This window comes from Antrostomus carolinensis, unplaced genomic scaffold (assembly GCF_000700745.2).
Source record: "Antrostomus carolinensis isolate BGI_N321 unplaced genomic scaffold, ASM70074v2 scaffold15138, whole genome shotgun sequence".
In the NCBI taxonomy this organism is placed as follows: domain Eukaryota; kingdom Metazoa; phylum Chordata; class Aves; order Caprimulgiformes; family Caprimulgidae; genus Antrostomus; species Antrostomus carolinensis.
In genome coordinates this window covers 67,609-89,168 of record NW_010332419.1, presented here as the reverse complement: position 1 = coordinate 89,168, position 21,560 = coordinate 67,609, and the positions used below count along the sequence as shown (strand labels likewise).

Genomic DNA, 21,560 nt, shown 5'->3' with positions numbered 1-21,560 from the left:
TCTTCCGAGAGGCAATACGTGGCCCTTTCTGAAGAAAAGATGGCTGGAAAAGATCTTGCCAAGTCCACTGAGAATTCTTCGAGTTCGGAAGACTTGTCAAAAACTGTGTCAAGAGGCAGTCACGGAACACACAATAAAATATCAAGGAACACAGTCCAGTCTTTCTCAAAGGTAATATGTAATAATTCCCTCCAAGACAAAACTCTGAGGAGCTCTCCAAAGAACGAGGTTTTACATCCTGATAACAGGAAAGGCTCTGGTGAACCCCAGCAAGACTTACTGCTCAGTAAGAGTTTAGAAACTACATTTAAAAACATCTTGGAACTTAAAAAAGCTGGGAGGCAGCCGCAAAATGAGGCGACAAGTAGCGGCTCCGCTGGATTAGAATTTAGAATTTCCTAATTTTTCGCCTATTGCTTCACAGGAAAACTGCCTGGAAAAATTTATTCCAGACCACAGTGAAGGTGTTGTAGAAACTGACTCTATTTTAGAAGCAGCTGTAAATAGTATCTTAGAGTGTTAATAGTTACAGTACCATGGACAAGTTACGTTTCTCTTAGCAGAAGCAAATGTGAATGACGCCACAAGTACAGCCTGACATGCATTTAAGGTTAAACTTTCTAAACTAGATTCTGTTCTGTGTTTGAGAGCAATACTCATTGTGATTACAGTGAGATATCCAAGTAAAGTTAATCCTTGTTAGAATGCAGTCTGTTAGGGCCTTACTCCTTCAAGTATTATTACGATAGTGCTTTTAATAATTCTGCAGTACTGCAACATAACAAGGTTGCAGGTGGTTAGGCCCTATGTAATATGGTAATATACTGACAATCACAGTCATTTGAAAGGATATATTTATTAAGAAAATGTTTTTAAAAAGTGATGGAAGCAACAATTCTCCCCCACCCTTCTCTTCCACAAATCATTGAATTTTTATTTTTTCTGGAAAACCCACTGTACCTCTATTCAGAAGTGATTATTTGCTTTGTTAATCAATCTGTGTTCTAGGATTCTTAAGTTGGAAGGATATCATCAGTGTGTTTACAAGACTTCATAATTTAAACTTAAAGTGCTTTTCTATTGCTTTCTGAGCAGAAACTAGTACTTGATGATATATTTGTAGTGGGTAACTTTAGTCTGTGGGATGATATTACATGATCTTAGTCACAGTGGCATGTTAGGAAGTAATAAATTCTTGACTAAGGAAGGTAGAATGGAAGCCAGTAAATGGCAAAGTGTACAGGATGAGGCTGTGATAGAGCCATGAATTTATATATATAATACATATATATGTTAACTCTTGAGGAAAAGATTTTGCATTTTATAATTGGATGTAGTCAGCCTTGAGTCTTTCTGAAGTGATATAAATGGGGTTTTTTATTTGTTGTTTGTTTTTTTAGACCAAGTGTCAAAAGCACTTTTATTTGAAAACTGTTATGATATTTGTAGCTTATATTTTAAGAGGACATTAGCCTTATTCTGATTAAATTTAAAGGCCAGTGTTTATTTTTGATTTTTTTTTTTTTGCTTTTTGCTGTCAGAGAATGTTAAATCATCCACCATAGCAGTCATTACTATCAAGATATGTACAGACCAAAGTTGATCAGCAATCCCATTGTTTAAACATATCAAAAAGTGTGTAATTATTAATTCATATTATAGAGCCAAGTGAAACCATTGCATGGTTTGTATTTGGCTTGCTGTCATGTTGTTAAGATAGAATCTTATTATTTTATTTATTTATTTTAATCTATGACATCTTTTTTTTTATTTTTTGCTGCCCATGCTGCTTTTACCTAGTTTACTTTGGTCACGAGTGCTTTTGTGCACATAAGTGCGCTGACATTCTTCACGTGCGTGTAGTACATACGTCTGCTCAGGAGGATATAGCTTTTGTGGTTTCTAAGGTATGCTCATGTTCTCCCTCAGACCTGCTGCACAGTTTCTTAGAAAAATTACCAGCCATTTTCCAGACTTGCTGATTACAATTTTCATGATATAGAGGCTCATTGTGACAAGCTGTGGTTGTCAGTCAAATTGCCAGGGAAGAAAACAAAAGGTTTTGCTGTCATGTAATTCAGTCCAACTGAATAGTGCAAAAGAAAGCAGAATTAGATCTTTGTGACAGTAGAAGATTACAGTTCAACTCAGTATTGAGCTACAGTCCACTGTCTGATCACTAAAGGAAACCAAATCTAGAAAGCAGTGTGAGAAAGATGAACTTACTTAAAATTCATTTCCCCTTCAACGTGAATGGAAGTAACTGGTTTTGTACATTACTAATTGCCATTTAAAAAAATTGTGCCAATTTTAAAGTACATGTTTGTAAAAAATGCAACATTCCTAAGTGTTGTATAAAATATTCAAGGTAATAATAAGTATTGCCAGTTTTAAATTTTTAGTTAGATGTCCATAGAATAGACTCTCAGGTGGTTAGTTGTTTTCTTATTGGCAAAACTGACAATATAGTCTTCACCTATTGCCTTTTTAGATTTAATAATATGCTCATGGCTGTGTATCCTGATGTGTATTTTATTTTATCATTTTTGAAATTTAACCATTGTAAACTCTCTAGGAAGGAAAACAGTAAGTTACACAGGTGTAAGTTGACTAGTTAAATTTTTTCCTTCATAGAGAAAAAAAAAGTACAAGTTGCACATTCATTGACCTACTTGCTTTTTTATACCACCTCAAAATGGGTGTGGAGTTTCCAGCCTCTCATACAGCAAATACATAATTGAAATGTCAGGTTGTGTGTCTTCTGTTGGATCCCATTTGGGGATGGGGGACAATGGCATATAAAAAAAAGTCAAATTGCAAAATGGAATCATGGTTGATGCATTTCTCTGAACTACTTACGAGAGGAACCCATTGAACAAGCCAAGCAAGATTAATCTTAGATTGTTAATGTTCTGTTGTTCACTCCTTTGAATTCAGTTCTAAAGGAATTCTGGTACGTGGTGAAGCAGTAAATGAAAGAATTGTATTTTTGTTGTACTTAAAAACAAAAAGTATGAATTTATTAATCATATGGGCGTAAGTCCAGCAAAGTATTGTGGATGTGCATGACTTCAAACATGTTTTCATTATTTTGCTGGATCAGCATTGTGATTTCAATGTTATTTAATACTGCCTAATATTAAAACAAATTTGAAACTGGCAATTAAGAAAACTATGTTTGTTTTGAAGATTTTAGTATAATTTATCTGTTAGATTAGGGAGGCCTTACAGACTGACTTCACTTAAAGAGGATGTGTCACTTATTGTCAGTGTGGTATGGACTTTTATTTGCTTAAATACCTTCATTTGTAAAGTATGTCTCACTTGAAATTGCTTTGTATACATTTTGTAAAAATATTTATAAAATGTTTTGTTAAAAAAAAAAAGTATAACAAATTGCAGTTTATTTTGTTATGTTGGATAAATACTGTTAAAAGACACAAGTCAGTAAATATATTGTTAATCCATGGATAGGAAATGTTTAGTTGGAGATGACAAATTGAAACAACCATTGCAATACAGCCAAAGATTTGGGAAAAAATGTCTATCTGTGATTGTCTTGATTTAACCAACTTGAGTATTTACATTTCCAGAAGAGGTTTGTTCTCAGTTTTAAGTAATATGGTTGCAAAATATTCTTACTTCTGTGCTTTATAAGATGCAGCCCTATTACAAAACACTTAATAGGCCAACTTTCCATACTCTTTATGAATCTTTCTGAACATATGCTGTTAAAACTTGGTTCATGTGGCATTATGACTACATATAGTGATGTTGATCTCCAAATAACAGATTGCCAGTGGTCCTGCTCTGCTGTCATTAGAAATCTTGCCATGGTGAGGTTGCTCAGACTTGTTCTTCTCTGGCATGTTTTCACAAGATAGAGCCATCCTCTTCCTGATATGTTGGGGAAATAGAAGAAAAGCGAGGGGTTTTGTTGCTCAGCTGGCCACCTCATCCATGCTGCAGGTTTCTGAGTTGTGCCAATTGCATATGTGTATTTGCATTATTTCCCATTCCTTCCTTTTGGCTGTAAGAAGGTAAGACAGTTGCTGGTGATGTGTAATGCTTCTTCCTACTTTTAGGGGTGTGATGAACCTTTTCTTACTGTGACTTAATTTTTCAGAAAGTATGCTGAGATTCTGATCTAGTAAAGCTCTTACACTTGGAACTTCAACATTTTCTTTTTGGAGGCTGTGAAAACGAAGGATTGGTGAAGTGCACTGCCTCTCAACTTGGAGTAGGTCCTGCAGTGGTGAAAGGTAGAAATTTTTATGGTTAGTATTCATTATTTCATCAATGAGACAAAATAAACCTGCATTTTGAGTGCCTCTCACATGGATTCAGACAGCTACAACACGAATAAAATCAGTTACACATTATTTTAATATCAGTTTGGGATAGGATGGCTAAGCATCCTGGATTTTTTTTTTCTCTTTATCATATCCCTGCAGAATAACCAGGCAAACTCTCTGGACTGGGAAACATACGGTGTACAGTTTACCGCTGCCTTTACTGTAAATATCTTTTTGTTACAAGAACATGGTGTATTTTTTTAATTGCCTGTCAATAACATATTTATGGTGGGATTTGTTAATGTTTATTACAACATTCAGGGCAGAATTTCTGAAGATTTGGGCATGCATGTTAATGCATAGCTTATTTAAGATCTTAAGTCAGAACATCTTTAATTTTGAGGATCCATACAGAGAAAAAAATATTGCCAGAATAAGCTTGGCACAAGGGAAGGTACGTAAGTCATTTTAAACCTTGGAGAAATTCCTCTCTTCTTCAGGAAGTGTTTTCTTTGTAAGACTTTGAAGTTTTCCTTTAGAATTGTACACACTTTTTCTTGGAGTTTCTTGTCTTGTCAGCTTTAAGAAATGTAAGAAACTGCCTTCATGACTTGGGGGTCACCTGTCACTTTGGTAAATGAAAGTCATTGCAGAAAATAAGTTCTGGTGAAGATCTGAACAGCAGCAGCCCTGGTGCACAGATGTGTACACAGATTTCAGGTTGCAGTGGTGGTGGGTATACTGAATTATTGTTTATGGATTGGCATTTGTCTTTCTGTGCTGCTGGTCTTGCAACTGGTTATTGTACTGGAAATTAAAAAAAAACGCACCTTGTTGCAGTTAGGTAAACACCAAGCAGACTTGAGCAGGCTTGCTGTACTAGGGATGAAAAATGTAAAAGGGCACAAAATGTCCAGCTGAACCAATAGTTTTGGTGTAAAAGCAAAAACCTCTAAAGTTGTCCTTTTTTGTGCTGAGCATAAAAAACCCCTGCTTTATTTTTTTTCTAGACTTGATGCCACACAATTTTCTAGGAAAAAATGTTTTGCAAATGGAGGAAGGAAGAAGCTAACTAGAATTTAAGGCTCTTTTGTAGCATACCTTTTGCTCATACAGTAGCTTTTGTTTAGGTGGGTGCCATTGTTCCTGCAGATTTCTAGCCTTCTGAAATACAGTGCTCAGTCTGCACTGCTGCTTTTACACTGCAGGAATTTTTGGAGCAATGTCTTCCAATGTTTTTGATCCCTGCCCCTTGAAAGGGAAATCATAAAATTATTTAGGTTGGGAAAAAACCCTTAAGATAGAGTCCAGCCGTTAACCTAACACTACCAAATCAAAGGAGGTGTTCTCATTTGAGCTAAATTGTTGCAACTATATTAATGAAATGACAGTAGTTTTAGAATTCAGTGCTTTGAAGGGGAAGCAAGGTTAGTTCGTCCATGCTGGTACGCATCTAGACAGCTTTTAATGTTTCATTTAGCTTTTATGTCTACGTAGCTTTTCCTTGCATAGTGTAGTCATTCCAGAGGCCAAATTTTCAAAATCATCCTGAACTCTTGGCTATACAAGTTTGTTACTGTCACATGTTTATTACAACTTGTGAAGATAGTGGTACTTCATTCTTAATTAATTTATCAAGAGAGGCTCCTCTGTCACTGCACACCACTGAGATGGAAGTAACACAGATCTAACTCTGACACTCCTTTCTAGACACTTGGCACATAGGACCTGATCCACAGTTTTCAATTAAGGATTGTGGTGATAATACTTCTCTTTTAAAAAATCAAAAAAGCATGAAATTTAATTGAGATAATATCCTTGGGTGGAAGGAGATGCAAGGACTCTCAGATTCTACAGTCATGAGCATCGCAGCACTTAGGTAGGTAGCATTATATAATTAATGGTGTTACTTGGAGTGGTAATTTAATAAAATGTTTTCATATAAGCAGGCTGCTTATTTTTTCCTCTGTACATTATACAGTTTTAATAATTACTGCACAGTTCTGAAGATACAAAGCTTTACTCTCTCCTGTGAACTTTGAGATGTGAAACTAGGTGCGAGTCATGGTGAGAAATGATTGCAAGAATGTCAGGTAAGTGGTACAGTGGCTGGAGTTATAAAAGTGAGCTAAAATAGTTGACATTTACATGAGGCTAAAATCCTGTCTGGATTTCATCCAGTGATCCTGTGATCAAAGCTAAAGTTCAGTAGCTGAAATTAAATTCAGAAATTAGAAATTGTGAAGGTTAATTGGAGAAGTGCAAGGTTGAAATCACTAAAATAGCACGTTCATTCATGAGCTGTGTCTCGACAATCAGATTCTGATTGACTTCAGGCTCTGGCAGTTAATTCAGAGATACTCAAAACTGACAGCTTTTTTTGAAATTATCAGGTGACACATAAAAGACACTGGGAAAAGGTGCTTGTTTTTTAAACTTTTCATATTAACTTCAAAAGCTGCAATCACAAATTATGCTATTTTTGTGAGTGAATTCCATTTGCAGACGAGTCAGGCAGCTGATAGGCTTTGAGAGAGCTGCCTGCAGCATGCACTTGTTTGCATATGGAAAAACTCAGTTAAAGAAAACTTGTCCCCATTTGGCTTCAGTGATTATTGTTGGAAGTCAAGGGACTAATACGAATAAGGGTATTTAGACACTTTTCTTACACTGCAGCATTCAGCCACTGAGCCAACACTGACAAAACAGGTACATACATGTCCGTTTTGTTCTCTCAAGTACTTTAAGTGGTGTAAACAATAATATGCACTATTATTTGAATAACTTTTAAAATTTAGTTTGAAGCTGATTTCATCTCAGATTAGAACTTCCAAAGTCTCATTCCAAAGTGCAGTAATACACTGAAACTGTACTTCAGCAACTTGTCTTACCCCTGTACTCAGCACCAGTGAGGTTGCGCCTCAAGTACCGTGTTCAGTTTTGGACCCTTCATTACAAGGACATGGAGGTGCTGGAGCATGTCCAGAGAAGGGCAATGAAGCTGGTGAAGGGTCTAGAGCATGTATTAGGAGGAACAGCTGAGGGAACTGGGGTTGTTTATCCTGGGGAAAAGGAGGCTGAAGTCAGACCTTCTCGCTCCCTACAACTACCTGAAAGGAGGGTGTAGAGAAATGGGGATCAGTCTATTCAGCTAAGTGACAAGTGATAGGACAAGAGAAGATGGCCTCAAGTTGCACCAAGGGAAGGTTAGATTGGGTATTAGGAAGAATTTCTTTACTGAAAGGGTTATCAGGTATTGAAACAGGCTGCAGTGGTGGAGTCCCCATCCCTGGAGGTATTGTAGACGTAGTGCTCAGGGACATGGATTAGTTGGGCACTTGTCAGTGTTAGGTTAATGATTAGACTTGATTACCTTAAAGGTCTTTTCCAGTGCAGGCAATTCTGTGATTCAGTGATCTCATAGATGTTTTAGCCATACTGTGGTTGATGTGTGTGGTGCATAACCTCTAAGTGAGCTGCAGCAGAGCGTGACTCTCTTGGAAACCTGCTGTAGTTCATTTCACAGCCTGATACTGTGAGGTGTACCCGAGGCTGATAAATAGCGAACAGAATAAAGATGCGTGGTCTTAATCTTACCGAGGCTGAACAATTTCACCTTGCTTTCAAGGTAAAATTAATCAGGGAATAGGGGATTTGAAGGCCCCTATTAGCAGGGGCCAGTGACAGAACAGGGACTCTGGAACCTTTGTGGGAATTCAGATGAAGCTGAAGGAGACAAGACTCCAGGTTTGGAAGAGATGAGCAGGAAGGTAGGTGGTGTGTGTAGGAGATAGATTTTGTTGGGGGCCTTTGAGATTTGAATGACTAAACTTGATTTTAAAACCACAGGATGTATGGTACACACAGGAAGTTGTACAGGTTTGTGTCCATTTCTGTATTAGATCACACAATGAGCATTTAAAAAAATTATTAAACATATTTTTTTCCCCCCTCTTACACCTATGAAAATATCTGGTGATACTGGGTGAAGAATGAATTTAGCAGCTTAGTGAACATTCTAGCTGGATGTAGATTTGTATGTCTTAGTGTTGTAAGGATGGGCCTAACACACAAGTTTGAAAGCTGGTTGTGAAAGGACATAGCTAATACACAAGGTCTGGTTTTAAATTGAGCAAGAAAAATTGTGAGTAAACTCCAAAATGTTGTGGAATTGGGGAAGAGTTTTGACAATGCTGAATGAGCATCATTGACAACGTATTCCTTATGAATAGGCAAGGAAGGTGTGGCATCTGTTTGCTACTGTGCTGTTTTTTTTCCTGTGGCTAAATTTTCCCCATTGATAGAAAAAAGTAGATTTTGAGATTTTAGTGAAAATGTATACAACCTTATGACACCTGTAATAATTAGTATTCAGTTTATGAGAATGCATGATGGTAAGTGTTGCCTATTAAGGAGGGCAAGTTTGTTCTCTGGCAACCAGTCTGAGAGTTATTTCCCAACGAGTGGAAGACCTGCTTTTTTTTAAAGTTGGGTGGCACCACATTTGATTTGTCAAAGCCAAAAGAGTGGTACCACCCTGCTCTGATTTTTTGTTGTTGTTTTACCCTTTGGCAGTCAAATTTGAAGCCCCGAAGTAAATAAGCATTCTCAGATACTTCTAGCCTTAAGTCACTTTGACCTGTTTCTGCAGCAATGTTCTGTCACAGACTGCCCAGTTAATTTCAGAGCTATTGTGATCAAGCAGGATCTTACAAATAATCATAGCTGTATATTTGTACTCCCATTTTCTGTGAGATATAGTAACTTTTGGGGAAATTTACTGTTGTCTTTAGTTTGTAAACTCTCTAGTGAAGAGACACGCTTTGCTGTTTGCATGCAGATGTGTTTAGCATCTACCTCAAGCCGGGTGAAGGTATTTTCTTTCTTACCTGGATAGCTTAGTACAAATAAATACTAATCTAGATAACAGGGCAAGATTATTGGTGACAGTGAAAACCGGAAGTTTGATTATTTTAAAATTTATTTATTTATTTTTAAATCTACCATGCTCTTTTAGCCCTGAAGGTGCTAATAGGAGTTTTGTGGCTACAAGACTGATACCAGGGTCCAGGCATGGAAAGAATGTGAGACTGAAGGTTGGAGTTGACCATGCCACCAGTGAGACCAGCTTAAAGCAGCCTCAAAACATTATAGGCAAATATAGTTCTGTTTGTCTGTACTGCAATCCAAAGGCCATATTTGACTTGAAATCCAGTTTTGTTGTGTGCATGAAAAGGAAGAGGAGGAGGAGCAGATGTAAATTGTTAAAGGTCCATAGTTTTTTAGAACAGCCAAAAAATGAAGATTTTTTCTTGCTTCTTCTCCTTTACTTAACAATGCTGTAGGAGCTTTAGCATTGGTGAATTGATTTAGTCTTCTGTGAAAGGTTTAAAAAAGAGAAAAGGGCAGGTGGAAAGCAGAATACTCAGCTGTGTGTGTGCATCCATTCCAGAGGTAGTTCAGCAACATCAGGTTCTGTGCAAATAAACAGTAGGTTTCAATTGTCTGCTGCTAATTATCACCCCAATTTGATTTGCACGCTCTTCAAAGGGACTCATATCTTTCCATTTAGTTATTTGTTTCAGCGCGATGAATCTTTAATTCAAACCAAACGTGGGTCAATTTCCAACTGGAAAAAAAAATGTGAGGAATGTGTTTATCCGCGGTCATATCAGTGTCTCTCCTTAGTTTTATATATGTGGTGATTCATGGCCTCAGTGGGGAGGTGAATTTGTGTCAATCTGTGAATTGGCTTTGCCTGTTTGGCAAGTTTGTAAAGGGTTTGGTCAGTTGTAGAAGGGCTTAAATAATTGTGCTTAATGAAATGGTTCTGGTGGGCTTTGAGTAATGAGGGGAAGTTTTAAAGTTATACAGATGTAACAACACCTCATTCCGAGTACATTTTTTCCCCCGATACTATTTTCCCTCACGCAGCCAACATCGGGTCAGTTTGTCCTTTGCATGCGCATTTTTTCTACTCCAGTAATTTTCTTTTTAATCTTTATAGACAGGGTATTTGCAGCCTGCAGTCTCTGAAATAATGGTTGCATGCCTTTCCTCCACCAAAAGCATCAACTACAAAATATTGGACTATAATGAGAAAATAAGGCAGTTTACGAAACATCTGATGCAGTGATTGACAATGTAGATGTAGAGCACTACCCTAGAACTGTCTCTCAGTGCTGTGTCATCTGGACATTGTCCTGGGCAACCAGCTCTAGCTGACCCTGCTTGAGCAGGGGTGTTGGACAAGATGACCTACAATAATCCCTTCCAACCTCAACCATTCAGTGATTCTGTGCCAATAATATCTAGCAAAAATTGCGAAGAAAGGATGTTCACGTGTACGGTACTAAATGTAACTTGGGTTTCACTGACTGCAGGTTTGAATTGAACTTTTGGGGGTCACACAGGTGATGGGGTGTATTGAAAAATATATTGCTTTCAGTTCTTCATGACCTAGAAAGAGAATATATCATCAGGAACATCTTGAAGTTTGTTACCAGTCAAATGCTTAGTATTTTAGAAAAAAACAAACAAACAAACAAAAAACCCCACAGGTGCCCGTATGACTATTTATCCTGATTGAGGGAGCATAATTTTAATTTTTGTGCTCTCATAGATTAAGTGCTGAGAACATGTTAGCACCGCCCTGCGCACATGACATAGAGTGCATTCATGTGCTTACACACCCTCACCACGTTCTGACCTTTTGGACCTGCAGTTATCCTTGGCTGTCAGACAGCTTTTTAATCACATGCTTGCTCTTCTTCCAAGGATGCCTGTCTCGGTGCACAGGTCGGCACAGGTACCTTGTACTGTAGCTAAGTCTATCTAAAGGCTTGTCTGTGTGCTATGTAGATGTTACACCAAGCCTGGTGAGGCCAAAGCCCCATCTGAACAGCATCTCTATTTCCTAGGTAAGAGTTTGTCCCTAGCAAAATGCTTAGCATCGATTCCCACTTCCTCAGCCTCCTCTAAGAGTCAAACCTCTCCCTCCAGTTGACTCTACTGGGAAGAGAGTGCTGATCTCCCAGATCCCTGGGTACTCCCAGTACCAGTCTTTGTGAAGTCAAAATAGCAACTGGCAGTAAACTAAGTGTCATCTTTAGCAGAACTGGCTCCTAAGTATTTCCCAAATGCCACAGCTACTCATCCTCTGTTGGGGAGTCTGCTATGTGCTACAGCTCGTAACTCTAGGCAGTCATAAAGTGTTCGCTGGATGGAGTGAATGCTATTCATTTTAACATTTTAACCTTTCCAGTTTTCATCATTAAAAATATTCAGTGTTCATCTTCATCCACAGTCTCTCTCGGTTATCTAGTCTGTCATCCACTACTGCAGTAGCTGCCAGCTTCCCCCTTGAGAACAATCTTGATCTCTTCCTCCAGCTCATGGTGAAAGCATTGCTGGCAACTGCTCTCTGAGCACAGATGGCACACTTAGAAGGTCCTTGTTCAGACATTTGAGCCTCTGCTTTTTCTGCACCTTGAAATCAGATTTTGTGATTAAAATGTATTATTTATTTACTGCCTTTGTGCTGTAATGGATCCAGCCAAAGAGCAATCTGCTGTCCAGCTGGCTGTGTGCTTAACAGCCACAGCAGGGAAAAGGGTAAATCCAATCAGTGAACTGCTGCTGCCTATAAAGGTGACAGGGAAATCGTTAGCTAGCCCTGGTAATTTGGAACAGCTATTTATAGTTGCATGTAGTTTTGGTAGAGATTCTTGCAAAAAAATTGTATTCAAGACTGCACACTCCTGTTTCCTCTTGTGTGTGTAGGATCATACAGACCTTCCAGGGTCAGAGTCCTCACAAACCAGGGGCTTGTGGTACTGGTTCGGTGCAGTTGTTAGAGCCTGCATCTTTTTTTGGGATGCCTACCTGCACTGAGCCTGATGCAGGGGTCTGGCCTCCTTGTGCTCCCCAGGTGAGTGGGCTTAGGCATAAATCACTTGTACTGCTCGATAACAAGTATTTGGGAGTGTTTTTTCTTAGTTTTTCTTTTCCCAAGAGAAGGAAGAAGGAATTGGGGGTGAGTAAACACTAGGATCTGGGTAAGAGCTAAAATATACTCTGCAGACACATTTTTTTTTTCCTGAATTTTGCCTACTTTTCAGAAAGAAATAGTGTGTATAGATTTTGTAAGCAGACAGACACAATATTACTGCAGTGTGAATTTCTCCCAGCTGTCCTAATTGAGTGTTGATTTTAAAACCCAATTTCACTGCTGCTTGCTGTGCAATTAGCACCCAGTTAATACATTTGGTTAGTTCAGCTGTATGGTACCATAATTTGTGTTGGGGTGGGTGTCAATTTGGACACTTTATTGAAAATATCTGTTTAAGGTAAGTGGGTAGTCAAAGAGCAAGCGAAATCTGAGGCTATGGAAGCAGGAATAAGCCAGGAAAAGCTGGTCATATTGTAATTCTATTAAAATTTATTTGAATAAAGTGTTAATTTCTGTTATGCCCCCCAAAAAACCATGGCAAAAAGAAGGAATTGAGAGACAGCAAATTAAAAAAATGTAAGAAATAAGTAAAAGGGAACCTGACAAAATACTGGCTGACGCAGAGAAGGTGAATTGGATAGCTCCATGTAAACCTGAAATACAGAACAGGACAGCTAATGAAACTAAGATAAGCATCAAGCGAGGTCAAAAAACTTCCATTAAGAATATAACTATTCCAGAATACAAACAGAGTAGTAATTACTACCTTGTGTAGCAGCAATGGAATTTAGCAGTACATGGTTTTGAAACCTAAAGCACAGTGAGATGAAAACATCTACACTAATTGAGGAGACTCTCTGCACTTTTTACTGAGAAAACAATTTGCAAGATTTTGAACTTTCACGGCAGTTTAAGATCTAACCACTTCTCAGCAGTGGTCTCCAAGTTGCTTCTCTGAATCTCTTGTAAATTTAATGATGATCTATACTAATAAAACAAAACCAGGGTTTTTAACATCTTACGATTGGTCAGGGGGAACAGGAAACTATTTCCAAAAATTCTGTAGCTTTCTAGCCTGGGGAAGGGATATTTCTCTAGATTTAAAAATCTCTGTATTTTATCAGTTCTTGGTGACTGCGGTTTGCACATCAGTTTTATGATTCTCCACGAGGTGGAGGAAGCAGCTTATGCTTTGGTGTGTGTTGGGGTGTGTGCTCTGGTGTGGGGAAGCAGCTGTGGACCTTCTGCTCCCCTCCTCTCCTCTCCCACCCTCCCAGCCTGCAGGACTGCACGGAGGGAGGTGGCAGGAACAGATTCTGCAGGTTTCTTGCTGGTTTACTCCTTTTTAAAAACAATAATGGGGATTTCAATGTTATGATTCGTCAGGAAGTCTTTAAGGGATTCATGAAGGAAGCTGGCGTGATCACGTCTGCGTTTCCATCGGAGAAGCTTAGTCCCAGAGCTGTGCGATGCCTGTCCTGTGGGCATACAGCAAGGTAGCAGCTGGGCTGGCAGATCAACCTGGTTCTCTGAGATTGTGTGCTGCAGTGTATTCACTCCTAGAGGTCAATTTCACTATAAAGTTGGTGATCCTTATGGGTAAAGTACAAGTAGGAAAAAATAACAGCTAATATCTGTAATTAAAATAGTGTAACTTATACTAGGTTTCTGCTAAAGACTCTCATTTTGTGAACAGCATTTCAGGTTTTCTGTTGACTGTGATGGGATTTGGAAGGACTTAACTTGCACAGTTAGCCCCAAGCTTGTGTGTCTGAGTCCTGTGTTTTCAGTCTTTGCAGCTCCTAAAAATCAAAACCCATCTAATTTGCAATTTCCTTTGCTTGTCTTAAGCCCTGTCATCTTGATTGATTTTTATTTTTGCCTGTGATGAAATAGATCAGCTCAAAATAGATAATATTGCTTAGTTTTGAAATTAAATTAATTTCTGTTGAAAAGAAGACTTCTGTTAATGCTTATGTATGCATGACACAGCACTCCTTTTGTTTTATCTGGTCATCTTATGGCAGATGATGTGTGTTATTTTTTAAGGCATTAAAGTGTGTTCACAGTGATTCCAAGGTTGTTTCCGAGTTGCACAGTGCCCATTTGTTTGTATCAAGATAAAAATCCGTTGAGATGGGATGTTATTAGGGTGTTTTACAATACATGAACACTAAAGACTGAAGTAGTAAATTGCTTGGAAAGAAGGCTGGAAAGAGATCTTGAGGAGCCATTTCATCCTTGATACGTCATCTTCTATGCCTGTATCGTTCTTGGCAGAAATTTGTCTAAGGTTGCAGTTATGAGCTTACAGAAAAGGTCGTTTTGCTTCTCTTTAGCCCAAACATCTCCTGTGAGCTGCTTGTTTCTGTATTCCCACAAGCATCGTGTTGCCATAAATGAAGCATCTGTGAGCTACAGTGGGAGGTGAGGAAGGTGCAGACTTGATAAACGGTATGACCATCAGGGAAAACATCCATGAACCTGTTCTTAAATGTACAAAGGAGTGTATTCTACAATGTCCCAAAGCTGTTATTTTCTGGGGGCAAGGGCAGATGGTTGGTTGGTTTGGTTTAGTTGATACCTTTTTTTTTTTTTTTTTTTTTAACTGGTATTATTTGTGCCAGATCCTTAAAGGAAATAAACAACAGTATGTATTTTTGCCAAAATACATGAGGGATACTTCCAACATAACTTTGCCAGTTGGGGCCATTATTTCTTCTTGCTTCTGACTGATATACCTATGAGAGTAACTCATCTAGCTCATAGCCAGGACTTGGAAATTTCTAACAGCTTAGCTATGTGATCTGTACTTCAGCTGAGGTTTGGTCTCTGTTCCTTTATGTGTGTTGGCTTGTGACAAACTACATAATGTTAACATAAACTTCACTGAAAGAGGTTTACAGGAGTCGAGCTTTGCTAGCTTCTGTGACAGCTAAAGAGTATGTTTTGTTACTGAAGACTCAGCTGATTAGTAGCCATCTGTTAGTGTGGAAAATCAGTCAGATGACCAAGCCCCAGTTCCTCTCTAGAGGCTTAAAATTCAGGTGACCATAGTTACGATTAATAGAATCTTTGCTTTAGCAGAAATCATTCTGCTTGAGCAATACAGAAATTTTATAGTAATATGCTTTCTCTGGGTGGAGGGGTGAATATATGGGAACACCTTCCAAATTACTTGAAGAAAAATGCGTTTATCCTGAAGAATATAACCTTGGCCAGAGATACCTGATCTATGGAGCTGTGCTAAATTATGTGAGCTATCTGTCCCAGAAAAGGCAGAACTTATCTCTGGAGACCTGAAAGAATATGTTGGCATTGCTATTTTAATATCAATGCAGGACTCAAGTTGGGCAATACCTACATGGGACATAGGCCACATTGAGCAAGATGGGACAGCAGTTGCCTTAAGGCTTCACTCCGTTTTCCATCTGGGTGAGAAGGGGAGAGACTGCCTCAAATCCTCCAGCAACAGCAAGTTCAGAGCAAAAAACAATGGGGAGCTGCAGAGAAAGTTCAGATGGCATCTCTACAGGGTCGGGCTGGAGCAAGGACCAGCCTGTTGTTCTGGTCCTTGCTCTCCTCGGTGGGACATGGCTCCTTGCTGATCCGTGCCCAGGGCTGGGAACACCAGCAACGCCTCTTGGTAGGTGCCCTCGTCAACCTGGGATGCTGCTCTCACTTCCCTGCAAAGGTTTCACCTTGTCTGCCACACTAACGACTGTGCCTCCATCCCTGTTGTCATGGGCGGTTGATGTAAAATGAGGCAATAACAAGCTATAGGAATCAGATTTTCCTGGCATAGTTCAGAACTCCAGCAGATAAAAGCGAGTGTGAAATGAACGCTCTTTCCTTCTTTTGGAGTGATGGTCTTGGTAGTGCAAACTGGGACGGGTCTCCTGATACTGGAAGATCTGTGTCCTAAAGCTTGCAGCAACATTTTTTCCCTGTGTAATTAATTATCCTGATTGCTAGTTCACCTCGTGACAAAGATGCTATCAGTTCTAATCTTTGAAAAATCTTTATCAGGACTTCTTTTATTTGCTGGTAGCTCAGGCTGACTGAAAAAGAATAATCTATAAAACATGTGGTGAAGTGAAAAATATACCAAAATTTCACTTCAATGCTTTGGCCAAATCTATCTTATGGGAGTTGCTACTCTAGCCTGCTCTGTGCTGGAAAGCCATTTTTCTCATCTTCACTTGTGCTGCAAAATTGTGCTTCCTCTTACGCTGAGGCCAAACACATCCTGAGAAAAATTGCTTGGTTTGCCAAACATGCAGCTGATGACACGTGTATTTATGCTCCCTGGCAAACTAAGTTAAACAAACAGGGACTAAGTTGGGCAGACGTTATAGGAGGTAATACTTCATTATAACTCCACTATGAGCAGCTTATTCTCCTTTCCAATTATGGCATCCCTATGCATCACTTTCCCAAGAGAGGAGGATTCTAGGCGAAAAAAAATACGGCACATAAAGTCTTGAAAGCACAGTAACTGTACAGTAGAGGACAGTAGCTGGAATGAAGGGTCTGAGCACATGTACATCCGTCTCATTTTGTTAAAAGCATGGTTGTTTCTACCTCAGATATTAAACTGTTAAATTAATTCCTGAAAACTCAGTCACTCAGTTCACACTGTGCTTGAATTCAAGCTGTGTTTCAGTAACGTCAGGTTCTGTGCAAATAAACAGTAGGTTTCAATTGTCTGCTGCTAATTATCACCCCAATTTGATTTGCACGCTCTTCAAAGGGACTCATATCTTTCCATTTAGTTATTTGTTTCAGCGCGATGAATCTTTAATTCAAACCAAACGTGGGTCAATTTCCAACTGGAAAAAAAAATGTGAGGAATGTGTTTATCCGCGGTCATATCAGTGTCTCTCCTTAGTTTTATATATGTGGTGATTCATGGCCTCAGTGGGGAGGTGAATTTGTGTCAATCTGTGAATTGGCTTTGCCTGTTTGGCAAGTTTGTAAAGGGTTTGGTCAGTTGTAGAAGGGCTTAAATAATTGTGCTTAATGAAATGGTTCTGGTGGGCTTTAGAATAAGAAGTGCAAGTCCTGAAGTTACACAGGCACAGAAAAATCTCTTTAGACTTCAACTCCCATCCTACCTATAAAAAGATATCTGTGTGAATATGAAATGGAGAGATTGGATAACATGATGTAGGCTCTTTTCTACTGCATTGAATCTGGACTTAAAAATGTGTATATTATATTTTACACAGGCTCCTTGCTTGTCACCATGACCCTCTGCCATGTGCACAGCCATAAAATTTCAGTCACAGAACTGAAGGAATTCTGGACATTTTTCTTTTTAAAATAAACAGAAAGCACCAAATGCAAGCAAGAGGGCTATAGCAACAATAAAATTTCATTGTAATAAATACCACATGCGATCACGATTTACGAAGCAGACAATAAAGGCTAATTTAAAAAGAGAAATCCTTCTATTCTCTTTCATGTGGCTAAAGACAGCATCATTTCTGGCTGTCTTTACTGGAGATTTATTCGAAGATTTAACACCCCCTTCTGTTTTTCTTCTCCTGGAAGCTCAGAGGAGGATACTTTATTAACTGACTGTTCTTTAGATTCACATCTGACCTCTATTTTCTTTTAATGCAAAGGTAGTTGTTAGAGTTTTGGATTTTTTTTCTTTAAAGAACAATTTCAAGATATTTCTGTAGTATGGTGGAGGATTTCCTGCAGTTATTATTTTTTCTAGTGACTAGAGTAAATTGACCTTATTTTAGGTAAGTCCATGAATACTGAAAGACCCCTCCTCAAATTCTGTGTGTTGTCTTTTGATACTTTTAAGACAGTTAATTTAATGTCTCAGCAAAAGAAGAACCTATTTTATTTTGGAGTCCAAACACCTAAGTCTGAACTGGTGAGCTAATGTAAAAATGTTTGCTGCTCTCAGTGGAGGAAAGATTTCAACTTTATGGCAAGTATTTCCTACATCTGACTGTTTTGGGCTTTTGTCAGTCACAATTAAAATCAGGATCCTTCTGAAGTGGAATTGTAATTTCAAAATTAATATAATGCATTTTTACTGTGGCTGTATCTATAAAGTGCATCTCAACAGGATTTGATACAGGGAATTCTTCTTTGCCAAATGAAAACTTTTCTCTTTGTCTGGATCAGTGTTTCTGGATTCCAGTGCTATGTGACTGGTTAATCTCCATAATATTTTTACAGTTTATTTTCAGTCTTGCCAAATACAATCCAAATAGTTGTGTGTTTTCTTCCTACAGTGGAGGTGGAGTATGGGCTGGGAGAATTGGTACAGCATACAAGACACATTAGGATGTATAGGGTAGAAGTTTTATGTTTGTTGAAAAAGACAGGGGATCTTACTTGACAAAAACAAAAGTAGTAATAGACTTAGGAACAAGTACTTGCCTGTTATGTTAGCAGTGGGATAGATCTTAAGGTAGGGACATTCAGATTTGTAGATATATTTCATGGTTTGGTTGTAATGTATGTGGGCAGCTCTTCTTTCCTAACAGCTGTGGCTGTTCTGTTCAGGTGGTGAAGAGAAACATGAGAAAGACTTTGCCTTTTTCTATTTTCAGGGCCTTTAGATAATATCTGAAATTATTTGTCTCTATTAGAGTGAAGTCCTAAAGGAATGGTCACCTCTGTGCAAAGATTTTGAGAGTGGTGATGATAGGTTCTGTTAGGTTCTTCAGTGATTTCTCCATAATCTTCATAGTGGTTAGAGCTCACTTGAGTAAAACCTGAGCATTCACCTTTTTAAGGAACTTCTGTCTGCAGGTTAGCTGCCTGGAGCAATGTTTATACCATATGAAGCATGATACCATTGCTAAAATATCTTGGAATCATGCTGTTTTGTAGGAGGGTCTCTGTTCCCATTCTTCTTCCACCAAAGACTCCGAGTTGAGAATCTGGGAACTTGTGAATGTGATGGATACTGTTTGAAATCACCAGTTCTGAATGAGCACATGAGCTTTCACTGGAGCCATTGCATAGCAATAACTGTATCCTCCAGGATTTGCATTGCGCACACTTGTTTCACAGTTCTCTGTATTCTGTAATTTCTCCTTTAATTGAAAATTCAGAGAAAACAAGAACTTTGAAGATGGGCTCCAACTCGTATACCTTCCCAGGTAAGGGAAAAGACAGGGGACCAACCTCTTAATCACACAATTTTCTGACATTCAGACCATCTCCTTTTTGTGTATCCATCTCTTAAGTGCAGCCATTTCTGTGGGAACGATTTCAAACTCTGGTCCTTCATTTTTTTCCTTCTAAGAAGAGGAGAGTGACCTGAAGTTCTCTTCTAGCTAAGTAGTATAACGTAAATGGATTTTAAAGTAAAGATACATTTTTGAAGATATGTTTACTTTAAGATTCTTTTGCTTCAGAAACAAGTCTTTTTTTTTTTTTTTCTTCCCCCCCCCCCAAGATACCAGATTGCTTGAATTTTCCTTAGTGCTTGTTCGTAATGTCGTGGAGGAGGAAGCTTTCCCACTCTCTAATCTTTCACTCACTCTTTCTGTCAGTCTGTCTCCCTAGATAGCTTCTGTGACCCCTTTCTCCTAGAAAGCTTTTTAACTGAAGTGGTCTTTTGATGTTTAGTTTTTTAGCCAGCTTTGTTACTTTGACCAGGAGCCTTATATTGTTGACTCATCGCTTATGAAGAAGACACTTAACTGCAAGCACCCTTATGCATTCCTGGTAATTCAACACAGCCTCCTATTTACATAGATCAGTTCAATCATAGAGGAAATTCTTATAATTTTCCAGACTTGACAAGAAACTAAAATAACACTTTACTTCCCGTATTTAGTAAGTTTAGTTCATTGACTAGTTCAGTCTAGAATAATTTTCATCCCTACTGCATATTATTGCTTATAAATTGGTAACACAGTCTATGTGCGGCAGAGCTTGTGTCTCCAACTTTGTACCTGGACTATCTGAGACTTAAATTGCCTTTACTTACATAGGAATCTACTCTACAGTATTTGTTTATTTCTGCTTTTGGTCCAGCAAGTCTGTTAGAGCAAAGTGAAGCTTTACTTTAGATTCTTCTCCAATCCTAAAGTAAATGGAATTTTTTATGTAATTACAGTCAGAAAGTAAGTATCAAAAGAAGAAATGTGGAGAAAATCAGCTCTGCTGTGTATGATTTTAAATAGGTTTTCCAAAAAATACTACTTGGTACAGCTTAGTCCAGAATTGAGAATGGGGAGAAATTAACTGACCTCCATAGACCTTCAATGGAGCATGGCAGATATCAGCTTTGTGGAGAACAGACAGATATTTTATCCACTAAATTTTCTCCAGTATATCCTAGGTAATCTTCATACCTGAGGAGTTTTGGGGCTGATGTGACCCCCCCAAGCTGCTTTCATACCTCAGTAACTTTAATAATTTCATCAGGGTGAGGTCAGGAAATACTCAAAGCACAGAGCGGGTCCATAACTGAACTTTCACGTGAGCTCCAAGATTATTGGTGTCCAGGGCATAAAAACACATTGAGAAAAGTCTTTGACAAAATATCCACGTCTTTTCCCCCTTATGTTGCTATTAAGAAAAATGGGCCTTTTCTGTCTGGTGGAGAAACCTTGTCACAGTTATCCATGCCTTTGACGCCTTGACGCTGTATTATGTGATTGCCATACACTGCGTATGGGGCTGTGTGCCGAGACCCTTTGGAAACTGGAGCTGGTGCACAATGTGGAGCTTCATACCAAGAACGCTTTAGATCAGCTCTGCTGGTTGTTAATAAGTTCCCGGGCAGAATTCAAGGTGTTAGTTTTAACCTATAAAGCCCAAATGGTTACCCAGGAGACTGCTTCCCTTCCTGCAGCACAGCACTTGTAACTGGGGTCAGCCAGAGACGCTTGACCTCGGCTTTGGAATTCACTTCCCAAATCCATTCTCCTGGGCTGAGGTCTGTCAAAAGTTAGTGTGTGCTGTAAGCTCAGCTTGGCTGCCTGGTGACCTGGTAGGGGATGGTGTGAGGTACTGGGGCTTTCCTTTATCTTGGTGGTGGTGTGTAATTTTACCTGCTGGTGAGCATTTTTTTTCCTTTCTCTTTATGCTAGAAAGCACAGTATATTGTTTTTGAAATGATACCATAGCTACCATTTATACCTGGAATCATGTGGCTGGAACTAAGGCATTGTCAACTATATTTTGATTAATTACATTTCTGATTCCCCTGAAATCAGTGGGAGTATTCAACTAATTCCCTGGTACTAGGATTTATTCCCCTGAGCAAAACTTTTGAGATCAGATAAGAATCTGTAAAGAAGTTCTATGTAAAGACGGGTGAGATC

At 38.7% G+C, this 21,560-nt stretch overlaps 1 protein-coding gene across 1 annotated transcript in view; it reads left to right on the top strand.

Moving 5' to 3' along the window:
- Window positions 1-523, top strand: part of BICRAL (BICRA like chromatin remodeling complex associated protein) — an 18,017-nt gene extending 17,494 nt beyond the window's left edge. The window contains 2 exon segments of the mRNA XM_029086363.1: window positions 10-384; window positions 386-523. Coding sequence (XP_028942196.1) covers window positions 10-384; window positions 386-523 — 513 coding nt within the window.
- Window positions 524-21,560: the final 21,037 nt, after the last annotated feature.